Source organism: Pseudophryne corroboree, chromosome 6, assembly GCF_028390025.1.
Source record: "Pseudophryne corroboree isolate aPseCor3 chromosome 6, aPseCor3.hap2, whole genome shotgun sequence".
NCBI classification, from domain to species: Eukaryota; Metazoa; Chordata; class Amphibia; order Anura; family Myobatrachidae; genus Pseudophryne; species Pseudophryne corroboree.
The window spans coordinates 530,244,093-530,259,346 of NC_086449.1; the positions used below are offsets into that span (position 1 = coordinate 530,244,093).

The 15,254-nt window shown below is 45.4% G+C and overlaps 1 protein-coding gene and 1 long non-coding RNA gene across 12 annotated transcripts in view; one reads left to right on the forward strand and one right to left on the reverse strand.

Annotated features, from left to right (window-relative positions):
* NTN4 (netrin 4) overlaps positions 1-15,254 on the forward strand; it is a 233,671-nt gene that overhangs the window by 174,628 nt on the left and 43,789 nt on the right. For 4 of the 5 annotated variants that reach the window (XM_063927591.1, XM_063927592.1, XM_063927589.1 and 1 more), the window contains exon 5: positions 7,452-7,640. The exons of the other annotated variant lie outside the window; for it this stretch is intronic. In XM_063927591.1, the coding sequence (XP_063783661.1) occupies positions 7,452-7,640 (189 nt within the window). The remainder of the gene's footprint in view (positions 1-7,451; positions 7,641-15,254) is intronic. 5 annotated transcript variants of the gene reach the window in all.
* LOC134932819 (uncharacterized) overlaps positions 1-15,254 on the reverse strand; it is a 221,135-nt gene that overhangs the window by 148,196 nt on the left and 57,685 nt on the right. For all 7 annotated transcript variants that reach the window (XR_010179495.1, XR_010179490.1, XR_010179494.1 and 4 more), the window contains one exon: positions 14,968-15,075. This is a non-coding gene — a long non-coding RNA (uncharacterized LOC134932819). The remainder of the gene's footprint in view (positions 1-14,967; positions 15,076-15,254) is intronic.

A 15,254-nucleotide genomic window follows, 5' to 3' on the forward strand; every position in this document is an offset into this window, starting at 1 on the left:
AGCTGACATCTGTCCGCCGCTGCGGACTCCGTCCTGGGTCCCTGCGTTCATCTGTCATCCGCGTCTCTGCCATCAGACGCCATCCTGGGCCTGGGAGCGCTCCTGTGATAGCGGGCGTGTAGCACGCCGCGTTCCCGCTAGGCCGCGGCATGGGCGCCGCCATGACAGCCTCCAGCAGTCAGCATACGGCGGCCAATCCGGTGCTTGGCCGCACCCACTTTTCCTCACTCCACCAATGACTGTTTAACAAGGGGTATATATGAAGCTGCAGGATCAGTCTGCAGGCATCCTGAACTTTGTGTCACTCCTGCGACTCATGTGTAAGGATCTGGTTCCTGTTTCCTCCGTGTACCTGGATACCTACCTGCTGTTCCGTGTTCCTGGCTTTCTACCTGAGACTCTGTACTCCTGGTTACTTCTCACAGCTCCGTGGAACTACAAGCCCCAGCAATACCTGCTTCCATCTACAGGCTTCACACTCACCACCATCTCTGTGTGCTTCAGCCTAGCAGTAGAGACTGACTCCAGGTGTGTTCCATCTCTCCACCTGTGATACAGCTTGCTTGCTGCCAGTGCCTCATCACCTGCACTGTGAGTCAGACTCCTGCCTCTGCTACCAGGTTTGCCATACAACACCATCTCTGCTGGTTCCATGTTTTAATCTGCTCTGGTTCCCATACCAGAATATTCTCTGCCAAATTATCACTCATCTGTTATCATCACTACCGGTTATTATTTCATCAGTCACCATTCATTCTGTTACCATAGACTTTCAGCTGCCACGCTGTACAATTGACATTTGCATTTCCTACTGTTATTTTCTGCTGCCGTTTTGTGAACCATCTGTTTAATAAATATCATTGCGCTCATGCGCAGAAACATAATCCAGCCTCCTCGTTTTCTCCTATCCACCTCCACTGACCCACTAGCGCCCCCTCCGGGGACACAGACAAAACCAAGTCTGACAGCGGCACTGGTACAGGGGGCGTTACGTGTCTAAGCGTCACTGGTACAGAGGGCATTACGTGTCTAAGCGGCACTGGTACAGAGGGTGTTACGTGTGTAAGCGTCACTGCTACGGGGGCAGTACGTGTGTAAGCGTCCCTGCTACAGGGGGCGTTACGTGTGTAAGCGTCACTGGTACAGGGGAGCGTTACGTGTGTAAGCGTCACTGGTACAGGGGGCATTACATGTGTAAGCATCACTGGTACAGGGGGCGTTACGTGTGTATGCGTCACTGGTACAGGGGGCATTGCATGTGTAAGCATCACTGGTACATGGGGCGTTACGTGTGTAAGCGTCACTGGTACAGGTGGCGTTACTTGTGTAAGCGTCACTGGTACAGGGAGCGTTACGTGTGTAAGCATCACTGGTACAGGGGACGTTACGTGTGTAAGCATCACTGGTACATGGGGCGTTACGTGTGTAAGCGTCACTGGTACAGGGAGGGCGTTACATGTGTAAGCGTCACTGGTACAGGGGGCGTTACGTGTGTAAGCGTCACTGGTACAGTGGGCGTTACTTGTGTATGGTCACTGGTACAGGGGGGCGTTACATGTGTAAGCGTCACTGGTACAGGGGGCATTACCAGTGGCGTAAGTTTGTCCCAGTTGCCCGGAGGCAAGAAAAATATTGGTCCCCCCTATATATCATCCGTGAGCAAATAAGGTGTCGCTTTGAAAGCCGAGTAATACCGAACCCACTCATCTCCCATTCTAACTATATGAATCTACTACAAAACCTGTTGCAACTAGGCAGATCTATGTAGGGGTCCAACCACACACTACATAGATCTGCTCAGTCACTCACAATGCTGATTATTTTTCTGACAATTAATTTGCAAGTGTCATATCCAGGATTAGAACCCACAATATTTTACACTGGAAGCATGCACCTTACTGGTGGAGATATCTGCTCTTGCATAGGAAGTATGAGAATTATTTCTAACTATATGAAGTTACGTGTAATTGTCAGAGAAATAACTTCATATAGTTAGAATTCTCATGTTTCCTTTATAGGAGCAAACAGCTTCATCAGTAAGGTGTCTGCTTCCAGTATATCTATAATAAAGAGGGTGTGATTTGTAAGGTGCAGTGACTAGTGGGGAAGTCGGGAAGAGATACCGGCTGCTGTCAATTAACTTAATGGATTAATGTCGCTGAACACACGGGACAGGAGGAGAGGTTCCCCCCTTCAAAGCAGGAGCCCGGCGGCAGCTGACTCCGTTGCCTCCCAGAGCTCTGCCTCTGGGCATTACATGTGTAAGCGTCTCTGGTACAGGGGGCGTTACATGTGTAAGTGTCTCTACTACAGGGGATATTATGTGCACTGTGCCTTTGTAAAGTATGCGAGGTTGCCAATTTATAGTTTGCAGGGGGGTGCCGAAAACCCTAGCACCGTCCCAGACTGCACACCCACTGCACTGCACAGCATTGTCACCTTTTACATTGATTCAGCGTCCAGACATTACCCTCCGCGATATCACCCACTCTATACGTTACATTAGCCATCTCGGGGCTTCCAGGCCTGCAGCCCAGGTGCTGTGTTCCGGAGTCAGCGCCTCTGGGGATCTGGGTACGGCTGTGGCTGGGAGGCACTTCATACGCAGAGGAGGCTCTGGGGCTCAGAGAGTATGCGATGCAGGCATACCTCCCAACTGTCCCGATATTCGCGGGACAGTCCCGTTTTTTGGGGACTGTCCCGCTGTCCCACCCGCGGGCCGCAGTGTCCCGCGGTGGGGGGGGGGGGCAGTTGGGATGCTCTGTCTCTCGCTGCCCTGCTTAGCAGAGCAGCGGTGAATAGGCGCTGTGCGCATGCGCGTCTATTCACTGGAGACAGAGGGAGAGGGGGCATGCCAGCAGCTGAGCTGAGCAGAGCGCTGGGCATGCCCCTTCAGTGACGAAAACGGGGCGTGGCTCGCAATCGCGGGTCCTCCCGCAAAGCCACACCCCATTTTTGTAGGACACGCCCCTTTCGGGCAAGTTTGCGAAAAGGGGCGTGGCCACGCGGCTATACCCGTGGCCACGCCCTTTTTTAAATTTGTATCAATTTTAATGTGTAAATTGTTGGAGGGTATGTTGCTGCAGATGCAGTGTGCCTATTTTGGGGTGTGGGGCTGGAGCTGCAGCTCCATCAGTCCCATTGCTAATCCTGCTCTGTGAAAACACAGCAGGCAAAGGGCAGAGCCTCCCATTGGATGTAACCTGTGTGGGAGGGCGTTTCTCGTCCAATCAGCTGTGGACTGGCTGTGATAGACCTGCCACTAACCCAATGAGAGATGCGTTATACACACAGGCACAAAGTCACAGAGCTGGGCTATTATATAGGAGATATTGGTAGATGCTCAATTAGCTTAGTGATATCATTCAGGTGCTTGAATATATATATAAAATCATGTGGGAAGGCGCACCATAGCAAGTGCTTTCAGTGGGCACCAGGCCTTGTCAATGTTTTTCTTGCCCAGGGCATCAAAAAGTCTAGTCATATACTGAGCTGGCACATAACTTACTTGGCTCATGCATTGTGTTTTAAGGATTTAATTTTTAAATACCAGCGGCCGGGATGCCGGCCGTCAGTATAACGACAGTGGTATCCCAGCCACCAGTATGCCGGCAGAGGGCAAGCGCTAGAAAGCCCCTTGCGGGCAGGTTCTATTCTCCCTCTGTGGGTGGGCATATACACCCACAGAGGGAGAATAGTCTGTGGCGCCAGTATTCTGGCACCGGCATTTCACCACTAGGCGGGATTCCGACGTCGGTATTGTGACCGCCGGGATCCCAACTAGCGGTATTGTAACCGCTTCCAGTTTTAAGTTATGTCTGTTTTTAACTGCTGAGAGCAACTGACATGCCAGTAGCCAAACAACCTATGTAAAATATTATTCCGTTAGTCATAATTCTTTTTTCTTTTTTTTAATAAATGTGTCAAAATGTGCCAAAATAAAAAGGACGAGAGAGTAAGATGTAATTTAACTATAATGTTGTAAATAAAGACTACGTTCATAGATCCATTGCTGTATGATTTAGTTAACAAATAAAATAAAACAAAATCAAAATTCAGTATAGAGTAGGTTTTCCAAAGATCATATAAACTCTGAGATGACCACTAAGGGGTAAATTTACTAAGGTGGGAGGTTTTTTAGAATTGGTGATGTTGCCCATAGCAACCAATCGGATTCTATCTATTATCTTCTAGAAGCAGCAACATAAATGTTAAGTAGAATCTGATTGGTTGCTATGAGCAACATCACCAGTTCTAAAAAAACCCTCACACCTTAGTAAATTTACCCCTGAATAGGGTATTTTAACAATGTTTGGAGAGAGATAAAGTATCGACCAATTAGCTCATAACTGTCATTTTTTTCAAATACAGCCTATAAAATGTAAGGCAGAAGCCGATTGGCTAGTACTTTATTTGTCACAATTTATCTCTCTTCGAGCTTTGATAAATACCCCTCTGAGATCCTGATGTGGGGTTGAACATAAGTCTAATTGTAGTGTGCAAGTGACATGTTTTCGCATTGCACAAGCTCCATACACAAGTACAGTTGATGCAGAATCGTGACTGAAGATAAATAACTGAGCTGCAGCAGGGTATACTCATGTAGGAAACGCTCAGTGGAGACAGGCCAGTGCAGCTGCAGCTTATACAGAATTGGACATAAGTGTAAAACTACCTGTTTCCAAGCATAATGATTGCACTTAGTATAGAGCTGGTGCAAGAACACACCAATAATGATGATGACTGATAGGGATCCAAGCGTACACATAGGAGACTGGTACACCATAAGATGTAAACAACTTTGCATACCGGTGAATATACACTATTTTCCTGTGCACATAATGCAGGAGAACATGCGCCCAATTTCCCTCCAACTCAGCGTCCTCAGTCCTTCACTACATGGTCGCTATGGTAGGCTCCATATCATGTGCATGAAAGATCAGACATACTGATGCAAGTGGCTGTATCTGTGATTTTCTTAAGAGGAATTAGAGCATAGGTTGTGAAATATATATTATATGTGCCTGTCTATCATGTGACGGAGTGCTTCACTTTCATCTGAGCCTTTTATCGTAGCAGCAACTTTTGCTCTTATGAGTGTTTCTCTTTTCTAGCTCTGCGCTGTTTGAAGATTCTTATCTGAAACTGCTCTTATCATGGTATTAAGGCCCACAAACTCGTATATGTTTTATATTGTCACACTTGAATGCAAATGATAACTGCACAAGAAGGATACACAACTAGAAATGCAATGTGTCATCTAATGGTTATGATGATATGGTATAATAACTGTAAAGGATGTGGTAATCCTCACTGATAAGAGCAAATATGCTAATAATTATTTATAATATCATTAATGAACCACTTGCAAAGGTAACCCAAGGAATACCATGCTATAAATTAGCTCAGTGTTATAGATGTATCACTGTATACTATTCATTCAGATCCTAGCAGATGTGGTATACAAGTGTGCCTTACACTGCTGCCTATTGTGTGGATGTGGATGGATTTCAGACAGTATGCAGTGCATATGTCATAGAAGCCATATACATTTTGATTCTCACAAATGAAATTCTAATCACATAATCAATATATACCATCTCACCAGCACAAGCTTCCATATGCAACAAAGAAACACAACAACTCCATTCCCCATATAGACTTACCATGACGGGCATTTTAAGAGAGGAAGGGGCCCGTGTGTAGACTCCAGGGGGTAAATTTACTAAGATGGGAGTTCTATTTAAGATGGGATGTTGCCCGTAGCCACCAATCAGATTCTACTTCTCATTTATCTAGCACCTTCTAGAAGATAATACCTGGAATCTGATTGGTTGCTATGGACAACATCCCATCTCAAATAGAACTCCCATCTTAGTAAATTTACCCCCAGGTGGCACCCCTCCTCTCCACAGCGTCGTAGGGTCCGTCATCGAGGTCTGTGTCTGATGACACAGACCCTGGACCTGTTACGCCGTTTTGAAGAATGGTGCCAGGTACCATCTCAGCTTCACCCCCCAAATACCGCAGTATGTCAATCATGCTGCAGGTGACAGGGCTGCGAGTGATATAACAAGACCCGTTCTGCACATGCGCAGACCCCACATTATCGGATTTGTACGTAAAACATTGTAAAACAAATCTGAAGTAGGCCCAAAGGCAAGATGGCTGATTCCACCATGTCTATTTTCTAACCATGTGGGAATTCAGGATTCAAAACTACTGTAGATTTAACCACTGTGAGGGGAAGGAACATGTACTTTTAAACACATTTCCTACAGGTTGGAATGTTCTTAAAACTGTAACAACAAATCAGACATTATCAAACTTGCACTACACTGAGGAAAGCTAATTATTGCTATGGTTTTAGAGCAGACTTGCCCCTTTGAGCACTAAGGGCAGTGATGGTGCCACTTGCTGTGGGATGCCACTTATTCTTCTTCATTTGTAGCAGCAGTAGGGCGGAGGGGTCACAGGCGGTGATTTCCACGCAGGACATCTGGGCTACCTGCCTAATTGTTGTCTTTCCGAGAGGCTTCAGCCTCGGGATCAGCTGATATTCCGTGCCCGTAGCGTGGCGAGCGCAGCGAGCCCGCAGGGGCTCATTTGCACTCGCCACACTGTCAGTAAGCCGGCGGTCTGGCTCCCGGGAGCCCGACCGCCGGCATACCATACTGAACCCGTAGCAGACAGTGCTGGGATTTGTACATGTGAAATATACAAGCTACCTGAGTACCTGACATGACCTTCCCTGCTGTCCCCACCACAGACACACGTGTTCATGTGCATATTTACCAGTGTGCAGACTGACATCACGTAATATCTGATACTGTAAACTCCACGTCACAATTGAAAAACCTGTGAGAACTGATAAGAGTAGGATTACTGATGTATGAAATATGTTTGTTTTCCACCTTCCCAGACAGTAGGATGTTTTATTACCAGTCTGTTAAAATGTCAGCAACATTTCCCATACTCTATTATCGGCATTGTTTAATTAAGTGGATTTTTTTTAAAGTCTTTCATTGCACTTTATCTTAAAACGTATAAATGTTTATCTAGGACAACTCATTATTCTTACCCTGAACCCTGTGATTGGAAGTCACTTTGCACTCTTGGTCCCTCAACAGGGATGAACTGGGTCTGCTATACAGCACTGGCATTTTATTGTGTGTGCACATGAAAAGGGGGAGTGGTCACAGCTCACAGGGGCATGGCCTCGTGGCATACTGCAGTCTTTCTATGCAGGGCAGCTGATCAGACCACCGGGAGGTGTAGCTGTCCGGCCAGCCCCAGCTTCTCTACATGAACGGACTGTCCCATCAGCCCATCTGGCAATTGCCTGCAAAGTGCCTACTCCCTGCAATGTATTATTTTCCATGTACATGGTGATTGTAAATAAATACTAATTCTGCTAGCTTAATTGTAACCATCTCTTCTGTCCTTGTTAGAATGTAAGTGTAATGATCATGCTGACAGCTGTCACTTTGACATGGACATGTGGCTGGCATCCGGCAATCGCAGTGGAGGAGTATGTGACAATTGCCAGCACAACACAGAAGGGATACACTGCCAGAGATGTAAGCCAGGCTTCTTCCGAGACTTCAACGTCCCATTCTTTGCACCAGATTCATGCAAAGGTAATGTAAGGCATTGTGTATCCTCATACGCATGGTATCTGCTGTAAATAGAGGCATTTTAGTAACAAGATTTCACAATAAGCTGTAAATCACAGTTTCTCAACTCCAGCCCTCAGAAACCAGAGCATGTTTGCCATACTCTAGTGCTAGGGCACAAATATGCAGTATATTACTGGCTTACATATTTTAAAATATATACGAAGGGTCTGCAATAAGTTTCCGCATGCACAAAAAGTATTATATTTACAAACAAAGTGAACATTTCATTTTATTAAGCATTCCCCTGGAGGAGTCTATGCAAAATTGCACGCGCTCAAACCACTTGATGAAGCAGCTGGACCAGTCCGAAGCAGGTATGTCTTCTACATGCTGGATGAAGGTCTCCACTGCAGCTTCCATTCACTCAAAATGAATCCCGCACATCTTGCACTTGATTTGTGGGAACGTGAAGAAGTCACAGGGGTCCAGGTCTTGGTGTGTTTATGGGACAGAAAATTCACCACTTGTGGGCAGATACATTAAGGTGATATAGAAGGGCACCACAGAAATGGCTTCCATCACTTGCAGTATGCATCGATTGGTGTACCAGTCCCCATTGACGGTGTGCTGCTGCACGAGTGGTACAGTAGCTACATGACTGGTCTTGGCCACAAAAACAGTAACCATCTGTTTGGCGATGCTGTGCTCACAACTGGAGTCCACTGGGCCAACTGTTGTTTGGTCTTGGGGTCGAAACTGAAGATCCAGGATTCATCACCACTGATGATCTCCAAGACAGAGTTTGAGCAACTGCCATCAAACCTGACCAGCATGTTGTGGCACCAAGTCAACCATGCCTCCTTCTGCTCTCGAGTCAGCTGATGAGGCACCCAGCGTGCAGAAACCTTGCTCAGGTCAAGCTTTTCATGGAGTATGAAGCAGACATATCCTGAAGAGATACTGTCATACACCACAAGCGCTAAAATAGATAAAATATCACCGTAACATCCCTTTTGGATTGAACATGAGGTTCTTTTCTCTGAGATGTATCTCCAATTCGGATTTAAAGTTTTCTATCTATATGTGAGTGGGGTACGCCTTGGATTCACTCTAGTTTTCCAGAGATACTCTGTTTATTGCACTAAATATTAGCAATACCTACTACACATTGGTTGTTCTTTGCTATTCCCCTATATGATCTATGTTTGGAGTCTTCATGAACAAAGTCAAAATTGCAAGTGGAAATCTCCATCCGAAAATGTAAAGATACCTTGACAGGAGTTACACAATACTTTAAACTGTGAGTTGCGGTACGCCATTCTTTGGACTACCATTTCCCTTTAAGGAGAGAAAGATACCTCTATGTGCTTGTCACCAGCCTATCGCGTGTGAGTGTTGGGGTACGCATCGTTTGTCTCCTCCAGGAATCTATTACAAGCCACTTTTCTTGTCTGACTGAGTTCCCTACATGTCACACTGGATGTTATAAGAACATAAGAAATTAACCCCACAAAGAAACCTTGATGCGTTTAATGTCCTCATTCTAAGTGTGAGTGGGGTACGCTTTGAATCCACTTCAATCATTTAGAGGCACTTTATGAATTTTATTAACTGTAATAAGTTTTGGTAACATTTACTACACATTGGTTGTTCTTGTTATCTTGTTTTTTATGACATCCACACTTGGTGATCTTACATCTAATTGATCCGAATTGGAGATACATCTCAGAGAAAATAAACTCATGTTCAATCCAAAAGGAATGTTATGGTGATATTTTATCTATTTTAGCGCTTGTGGTGTATGACAGTGTTTCAAATTGTTGGTTCCTATTTCTTGATTTAAATGTGGTGACATTTATTCGGAAATCTGTTACATCTAAGCTGCTTAGCGCCAGTTGGACTACTCCCTACATTTTTTGTTTCTATATCCTGAAGAGATGCCTACCTCCTTCTTTGACTGGGCCACGGTCACCCTGGCTTCCACCTCAAGTATGGCCTGCATGGCGGCAATGTTGTCCTCTGTAATGCAAACCACTCAAACACAGTGGTTTGGGATGGTGCTTTCTCCCCAAAAGCAGTTCCCAGTCAGTCAAAACCCCCTTGCTGTCGCAGACCAATCTTGTAGTCCTAGAAGATCATGGCTTTCCAGTGGCCTCTGTTGAGCTCCATAACTAGTTTGTGATTGTGAAGGAAGTGAACAGGCTGATTTCTTCGGTGTGCAGTGCTGCTTACATATGGTTCTGTGCCTTGACATTTCATAAGAACTTCAGAGAGTCAGAGTTATAGCTCACAACCAGACACTCAGATTGTGTCTACTTTACCCATGCACTGCACATCCTGAAAATTATTGTACACCCCCCGTAATATTTGGTTCTAATTATTTTACTTGTAATTCTGTGAGTTGACATAGAAAAAATTATTATTATCATTATTATCCTTTATCTATATGGCGGCATAAGGGATCCGCAGCATCCAATTACAGAGTATATAACCTAAACAAAACAGGAAAATAGTGACTTGCAGTTGAAGACAATATAGGACAAGTACAGGGTATATAAACATAGCTACAGCAGCAGACGACACTGACATAAGTGTCAGGGTGGCAGAAAACCATGGGATTTGGTGCCGTCGAAGATGGTTTAAGTAATAGAAGGATAAGCACATAAGGGTATAGGGCCCTGCTCATGAGAGCTTACACTCTAAAGGGGAGGGGCAGAGAGACCGGTGTGACACATGGTGCTTGGACCTGGGCTAGAAAGGGAAACTGCAGGAGTACGGCACGGAGGGAGTGCAGTATGATACTGGTAAAGGAGAGGTGAGGTGACAGGGAGAGGAGGAAGAGAGCAGGGCTGGGTGGTTCGATAGAGTGCCCGTGATGGGGCAGAAGTGAATGACAGTGGGGTAACAAGAGAAGAGGGGAAGTGAAGTAGAGGGGAGGATGGGAGACAGAGGAGAGGAGGAGATGTAGGAGACTAGGAGAGAATGATAGGGATGGTACCACGGTGCAAAATAAAGTGTTAGGAAGAGTAGGAGTGTTGGGGGGTGTTGTCAGCATGGATATAGTGTGGATGAGGTAAGTAGGGGTAGTAAATTGAAAATAGGAGTGGTGGCAGAATGAGAGACAGAGCAGTAGGATTTCAGACATGTAGGTGATAGTAATACCAAGGGGGTGGTATTCATGTGACCAGCGGTCAGCAGACCGACGGTCACATGACCTCCCCCAAAATCCCGCCCCCTCACTATCCCGATGGTCGGCATGCCGACCAACAGGGACTATTTCCATTCGTGCGTGTCCACGACACCCATAGAGTGGGAATAGAACCTGTGGCGACCGCAGCAAGCCCGCAAGGGGCTTGCTGCACTCACCCCACCCATCGCCAGGATCCTGGCGTTGGTATGCTGCCGAGATCCTGGTGTCGGTATGCTGACCGGCGGTCAGGAGACCATCGGTCAGCCATACCACACCCATACCAAGGTAATTCAGACACAATTTGCAAGTATATAAACTGTGGTTAATGTACACAAGTTACCAGTAAGACAAATGTTTAGCTGATGAAAGATGAAAAATTGCAGTGTTTGTTTGTGCAAATAGCAATCCAGTCTACCTACATTAACTATGCCGCTCAGACCAAAATTGGTATCCCAGGTATTTATATTGTCAAGCAAAACGTTGCATTTCTAATGTTTTCTACAGAAATTTGAGGGTAATTCAGACCTGATCATAGATGTGCTAAATTTAGTCTGCCCCGCATGTCAGTTCCTACCCCCCGCACAAGTTCAAAAGCTGATTTTTGTACTGGAAGAGTAGCTCCCTGCCAGAGCAGCTCCTGCGCGCTGGCAGGGAGCTACCCGTCGCAGCCTGAGTCGCAGTGGCTGCGTGTGACGTCAAGCAGCCGCCGCAGCCCGCCCCCCCAACGGTTCAGGCACGCCTGCATTGCCCAGACCCACCCCCTAAACGGTGGCTAAACTCCGCCAGCCCGCCCAGCGACCGTCTCTGCCTGTCAATCAGGCAGAGGCAATCGCTGGGCTATGACAGCCGTCAGCTGTCTACCATGCGCCGGCGCATACGCAGTTCAGGCCTGATCGCTGCTGTGCAAACACGCACAGAACCGATCAGGTCTGAATTAGCCCCTTTGTTGTATAGTGTTTACAGACAGTGAGGATTGGAGGATGTTAGAAATGAACGAACATTTGTAGTTGTGAATCAGTCCTGGGGGTAAATTTACTAAGGTGGGAGTTTTTTAGAACTGGTGATGTTGCCCATAGCAACCAATCAAATTCTACTTAACATTTGTCTAGCTGCTTCTAGAAGATAAAAGATACAATCTGATTGGTTGCTATGGGCAACATCACCAGTTCTAAAAATCTCCCACCTTCGTAAATTTACCCCCAAGTGTTGATGTAGTTGTAGGATGTTTTTTGTATTTATTTGTTGTTTTCATGCAGTTTAAGTCCATGCGTCACCCTTTAATTTTTTACCCTATTTTAATGCAGTCCATCTGTAGTAGTGTTGGTTTGTAACAATTTCTCTTCAGTTTCCCTTCGGTTTAATGCCGGTATAATGCTAATATTATAATTATAATAACACTTTTATGTCTGCACTTCTATGGAAGCACCAACAGCCTTATACTAAACTTTAAATAGTAAAATTTGTGAAACATTCCCATTTAAAAGCCCAGGCAATAAATTGGGAGGTATTCCATGTGCTGGCTGTCGGGATCCCGGCGCTCAGCATACCGGCTATTCTCCCTCTTGGGGTATCTACGACACCCCTGGAGGGAGAATAAATAGTGTGGTGCGTGTAGCGTAGCGTGCCACTGTGCCTGCAGCATGGCGAGCACAGGGAGCCCGAAAGGGGCTCTTTTGCGCTCGCCCTGCTGCCGGCATGCCGGGATCACGACAGCCGACATAACGTAGTAGACCCAATAAATTAGCTTACACAAACAATCATTACATACCAACATGGCAGATAACAGGATTTTAACAAAGAAGAAAACACCCAGTCTAATTTACCTATGCAAAACAACACTGCTATGCCATACAATCTTATTTCATTTGCATCCGATGGGAGTAATGATAGTTCAATTTACCTATGCAAAGCAACACTGCTATGCCATACAATCTTATTTCATTTGCATCCGATGGGAGTAATGATAGTTCAATTTACCTATGCAAAGCAACACTGCTATGCCATACAATCTTATTTCATTTGCATCCAATGGGACTAATGGTAGTTCAATTTACCTATGCAAAGCAACACTGCTATGCCATACAATCTTATTTCATTTGCATCCGATGGGAGTAATGATAGTTCAATTTACCTATGCAAAGCAACACTGCTATGCCATACAATCTTATTTCATTTGCATCCAATGGGACTAATGGTAGTTCAATTTACCTATTCAAAACACTGCTATGCCATACAATCTTATTTCATTTGCATCCGATGGGAGTAATGGTAGTTCAATTTAACTATGCAAAACAACACTGCTAAACCGGATTCTGTATGAAATCCTGACTGTCGGGATCCCAACTTCAAGCGCAGCGAGTTCCCTCACTGGCTCACTGCGCTTGCCATGCTTCGGGCTTGGTGGCGAGCTTTGTTCGCCACACTATTATATTCCCCCGATTTGAAATACCGGGAGGCACTTTCCCAGCTGTCGAGATTCTGGTGTTGGTATTTCAACCGCTGGGATCCCGTCATTCGTGAAAGTAACTGCTTCCCGTTATGCCATATACATTCTTATTTCATTTGCATCTGATAGGAGTAATGGAAGTTCAATTTACCTGTTGATGTGAAGGAGTTATGAGGAGTCAGTTTACAATCGATAACGGCTGATGATATAACTTTACAGGTATAACGCTAATATTATAATTATAATACTTTTATGTCAGCACTTTTATGGAAGCATCAACAGCCTTATACATGTACTGTTCAGTTTCCTGAGGCAGGGGTGGTTCAAAAGAGAGGAGGGCCCATATTCAGCCTCTGGTCGCCAATACCTCCACCCCTCCTCTCCTCTCAGTAGGCTTCTCCAGAAAAATGGTGCAGACGCCATTTTCCCTTGATTGCGCATGTGCAGATCTTTAGAAACATTGCGCATGTGTCATGTTTCCGGTGATATCTGTGGAACAGATTTCAGGAGACATTGCACTGTGGGGTAGATTTATTAAGCTTGGTGAAGTGATAAAGTGGAAGGTGATAAAGGACCAGCCAGTCAGATCCTAACTGACATTTTTAAAACCCAGCCTGTGACATGGCAGTAAGGATCTAATTGGCTGGTCCTTTATCACCTTCCACTTTATCACTTCACCGAGCTTAATAAATCTGCCCCTGTGTTCCCGGTGATCTCTGCAGTGCAGACAGAGTGGTAAGTATTTTGAGTGGGTGCATCGTGTACAGTGTGGACCCCCTGGACCCAAGGGCCCTTGCGCACCACACACCTTGTACCCATTAAGGTACACCCATGCCCTGAGGACTGGATAAATCCTGTGGTGTATACCAGTACAGTTATTAGATCAGTTGTGCTCAGCCCTGGTCTAAAATAATTAACACAGTGTGCAGGAATGCTACCTTTTTACAGGTGACTTTCTAAGTGTTAATGTAATGCATGTAGTATACGCGTTATACTTACATTAGTAATACTAATCTGATCATTATGGGTTGGGTATGATTTGCCGGCGCTTGGGATACCAGCGGTCAGAATAACAACTGCGGCATCCCGACAAGGTACGGTAAGCATACTTACCTTCCCCCCTGGCCCCCTAACCCCAACTCTACCTTCCTGTAGCCTAAACCTAACCCTACCCACCCCTGCAGCCTAACCGTAACTCTCCCTGGTGGCGCCTAACCTAAACCCCCCCTTCCCGCAGCCTAGCTCTAATCCTCCCCTTGCAGCCTAAACCTAACACACACACACACACACACCCCTCCCCACCCCACCCCACCCCTGCTGCTTATATGTCCGTCGTGTCGGTAGCTGCTCATTTGGGATCCTGGCTGTCGGGATTACGGTGCCAAGTTGAACACCCTATTCAGGATGCCAGTGTCTGTATTCTGACTGACAGGATCAGTTCATAACAGTTACCAGCATTTATTGGTGAAAATAGGAATGTATTATTTATGTATCTTCCTTCTGTATAAAATGAAAAAATTATTAAAAAAACCCTTTATAAGTAAAAAAGAAAAGCTTGGTTGCAAGTAGTGAAGATTTTTACTACATGAATTTGTCACAGTTGTCCTATGAAAGAAAGAAAATGAAGGTCTAGATTTAAAGTAATTCACCATCATCGTCTACAGCTAAGAGTTAATCCATTCAGAAAAGGCTGAATTGAGCTTTCATATTACCTCACACACTGTACAGGTGTCTGATGACTTCTCAGTAAACAGGTGGTGAATGTGGAAGAAATCTTTCTAGCACGAACAGGTGTTACAGCCAAGGTAAACAGACAGAATCTAGACATGTTAGAAAGATTGCATAAGTCTAAAATAGCTCACACATTTCAAGTAATACAGTATATACATTGTAACTCTCTCAGGGTGGAAGTAATGTTCTCTGCTAATTTTCAACTTTGCAAGTTAATAAGAACAGCAAAGAAAATAAAAACATGGGAAAACCTTTCCAGGAAAAGCAA